General features: G+C 43.6%; 1 protein-coding gene across 1 annotated transcript; it reads right to left on the bottom strand.

The window, feature by feature from the left end:
* LOC115766155 (tetratricopeptide repeat protein 12-like) lies at positions 1–948 on the bottom strand. The gene is made up of 4 exons (XM_030709991.1): positions 762–948; positions 471–707; positions 290–412; positions 1–231 (listed from the first exon to the last, which is right to left on the bottom strand). Exons 1-4 carry the CDS (start codon positions 869–871, stop codon positions 15–17), a joined length of 687 nt encoding a protein of 228 aa, XP_030565851.1. The 5' UTR covers positions 872–948; the 3' UTR covers positions 1–14.
* Between the last annotated feature and the right edge of the window lie 498 nt (positions 949–1,446).

Below are 1,446 nucleotides of genomic sequence, written 5' to 3'. Positions count from 1 at the left end.
TAAAATGTATACAATCAGAACCCAGATTTAATTTTTTCTATAAAATATTCAATATATTGTTCCTCGCTATGATTGTATCTACGCGCATTATCAATGCATTCCAGATAGCCAGCCTCATTGTTCATGCGCTTTAGAGCCCCGGCTCTATAGAGCCAAGCACGCAAACAGCGTCCATCCAAATTGAGTAAGACATAGTCTAGATCAATTAGGGCCCGTTGGTAATCACGTTTTCTATAAATAGTTGCGACCTTTTACAATTTGTTTAAATTTGGGATTTGCAAGCACTAACTTAATGTAGCACAAACTGCGATTGACAAAGAGAACTTTCGAATCGACTATATATTCCAGTCCCTTGGTGTAAAACTCAATAGCATTATCAAAGTTGGGTTTCCGAAACTCGGCATTTCCAAGTCTGTGAGAGACTAAAGGGTGTAATCGATGCGTGAGCTATGTGAGAATTACACGGCTACCTGCGATAATTGAGTGCCACGCTAATACGCTCCCTACGAGCATTATTCCGTTCTGCCTGGGTGACATCGATCTGGCGCATAAACGTCATTTGATCGCGATTCGCTGCAATATCAATTTGAATGAAGCTGCGCTTGCTCCTCGTTTTAACGTGCAACTGGCCGCGTTGCATTACAATAAAATTTGTGTCCGTAACGTCCGGAATGATATTAGCCGCGGGCTTATCAACATTGCCTTTCCTGTAATCCGCACAGAGAATTATTTCTATGGATCTATCTAACTCTAGAACTCACGCCATCTTTCCCCCCTTTGATATTTCGTCCAAGAGGTTGATAACTTCACCTACTTTTGAGGGCCTGCGCAAGAAATCCTCCTCCAATTCACGGTGTCTCGTTGCACTCATTTTGAATAGTTGTGATATGTGAATGTCGAAGTGGTCCGTTGGACTCAATTTGTAGCATTGAATTTTATGGCTGCTCCAACTTGTACCTCATCAAATGCCGCACAGCCAACTTAGCTAATCTAGCGAACAGTAATAATCATTTGCTGCAGCTGTGTCGATACGGCTACATTTGCGCTTGCAACACCATCTAAACGCAGCACCAACCGGCCTTGCTCTACCCTGGTTGACTGGCCTGCAGCAAATTAGCCCTGGCTGGGTATCCCTGGCTAGCAGCTGGCTCGATAGCCACCATGTGGTTTTTAGGATTAACTCAATTAAAATTTTGCGGCATCAAAAGTGTCTTGCAAAATGTGCGTAAAGCAGCAGAGGGCGATGTGCGAACAAAACAAGCAAGAATGCTCTAGATAGAAGTGACCGACTAGGAGATACCCTGGACCTAGGCACGAGCTTCCGTTACAAACATCACAAAAAATACCGCTGCACTCAAATCTGATCTGTGCGTGTCATATGAGTCTCCAGCATTTATATTTCCCGACATCGCCGCGTTCAGATAAATGGATGAACTGACAAACAGA

This window comes from Drosophila novamexicana, unplaced genomic scaffold, assembly GCF_003285875.2.
Source record: "Drosophila novamexicana strain 15010-1031.04,08,12 unplaced genomic scaffold, DnovRS2.1 tig00001062-arrow-arrow-pilon, whole genome shotgun sequence".
Taxonomy (NCBI): Eukaryota; Metazoa; Arthropoda; class Insecta; order Diptera; family Drosophilidae; genus Drosophila; species Drosophila novamexicana.
This window is presented reverse-complemented; position numbering and strand designations above follow the sequence as displayed.

Excerpts from the sequence above, each read along its gene's own strand:
- LOC115766155 (XM_030709991.1), bottom strand. The coding sequence starts at position 871 with ATGAGTGCAACGAGACACCGTGAATTGGAGGAGGATTTCTTGCGCAGG. Across the intron at positions 708-761 it reads TCAAAGGGGGGAAAGATGGC|GAAAGGCAATGTTGATAAGC; the intron begins GTGAGTTCTAGA and ends TGCGGATTACAG. Across the intron at positions 232-289 it reads CGCAGTTTGTGCTACATTAA|AAAACGTGATTACCAACGGG; the intron begins GTTAGTGCTTGC and ends AACTATTTATAG.